Source organism: Octopus bimaculoides, chromosome 2 (genome assembly GCF_001194135.2).
Source record: "Octopus bimaculoides isolate UCB-OBI-ISO-001 chromosome 2, ASM119413v2, whole genome shotgun sequence".
Lineage (NCBI taxonomy): Eukaryota > Metazoa > Mollusca > Cephalopoda > Octopoda > Octopodidae > Octopus > Octopus bimaculoides.
The window spans coordinates 143,284,178-143,285,452 of NC_068982.1; the positions used below are offsets into that span (position 1 = coordinate 143,284,178).

Genomic DNA, 1,275 nt, shown 5'->3' on the forward strand with positions numbered 1-1,275 from the left:
ATATATATATATATATATATACTGAGTGTGATAAATTGAATATTAATTTAATTAACATCAATTTAAAAACCATATAAGAAGTGTTTGCTGATTTTTTTCTGAAAAACATTCTTTTCTTTGTGGTTAAATCGTAGGTGATCTTTTTCTAACATATCGGATGTCCACACACACACATACACACACACAGAGTTGATTTCTGTAGATTTTCTCCCGAATTCCACGCACATGCGTATTCGTAAAAGATGCAGAAATCTTTGACATATATATTATTTTATATATATTATATAACATTATTTTTTATGTATCTGGAGGGCTGCAGTGTTTACGTCCTCGATTTTTGGATGTTATCCATATAACAACGGATACATCTTTGTAAAGGAGAGATTTCAGTAAAATATAAAAAAACCACAGCAACAATTTCTCAACTAGCATCGTGTAAGACTTATGTATGGTAATTTCAAATAATTTTTCTTTATTGCATTCCGTTAAATATACACTGATTTGGAAACTTCGCCAATCACCGTCTTCGTCAGACACTCTGGCAAATCTAACGACTTGAAAAACTTCAAAGTAACTTTGAAGATACATCTTGCCCACTGGAAGAATTGGACGTGAAATTTCGTATTTACGGAACGAACTTGTCAGCTTTATAGTCTTGTTTGCAATAAAATTAGATCCGTATATAAAATTAGATTCTAGCGAAATATGACAGACAGCATCATTGATGTGCTTCACCTTTCTTAAATAAACATAGAATTGGAAATTTACTTAAAATATATGAAGACTCTTACCTAAAATACCGGCTGGGAGAGACCCTTCGGTCTGTGTTTGTTTGCCAAGGGACTTGTGGGAGATTATCCACATGTATTTACTACTGGTCATCCCAAGTAAATGCGCCTGTTCTATAATGGTCAGCATCTCATGCCTGAAATAGAAAAGAAAGATTATTGCAAAAATTATTTATTTAAATCTTCATCTTAGTCTCTACTCTTTGTTATTTGTTTGTATTTTTCTTTATTTGTCCAAGGAAGAGGAATTGCTTTGCATGGTCTTTTCCTACATTCTCAACCTGGTTGCAGAGACTGGTTTGATTCACAGATTATCAGATGTGTGTGTGTGTGTGTACTGTCTGACCACCTCGGCCATGATTGATCACTAGCCAGTAAACCATTTTTATTTTCTCTCTTTGTTTATTTCTGTGCTCCTTTCTGTTCAAGATCGTAGACTCGAAACGTAAAAGACTTTCTCACTTTCTGAGCGTTAAACTAATGCACC

The 1,275-nt window shown here is 33.6% G+C and overlaps 1 protein-coding gene across 1 annotated transcript in view; it reads right to left on the reverse strand.

The window, feature by feature from the left end:
- The window catches only part of LOC106877077 (uncharacterized), a 40,986-nt gene that overhangs the window by 28,717 nt on the left and 10,994 nt on the right, over positions 1-1,275 (reverse strand). The window contains exon 2 of the mRNA XM_052965893.1: positions 792-925. Within this exon, the coding sequence (XP_052821853.1) occupies positions 792-925 (134 nt within the window). The remainder of the gene's footprint in view (positions 1-791; positions 926-1,275) is intronic.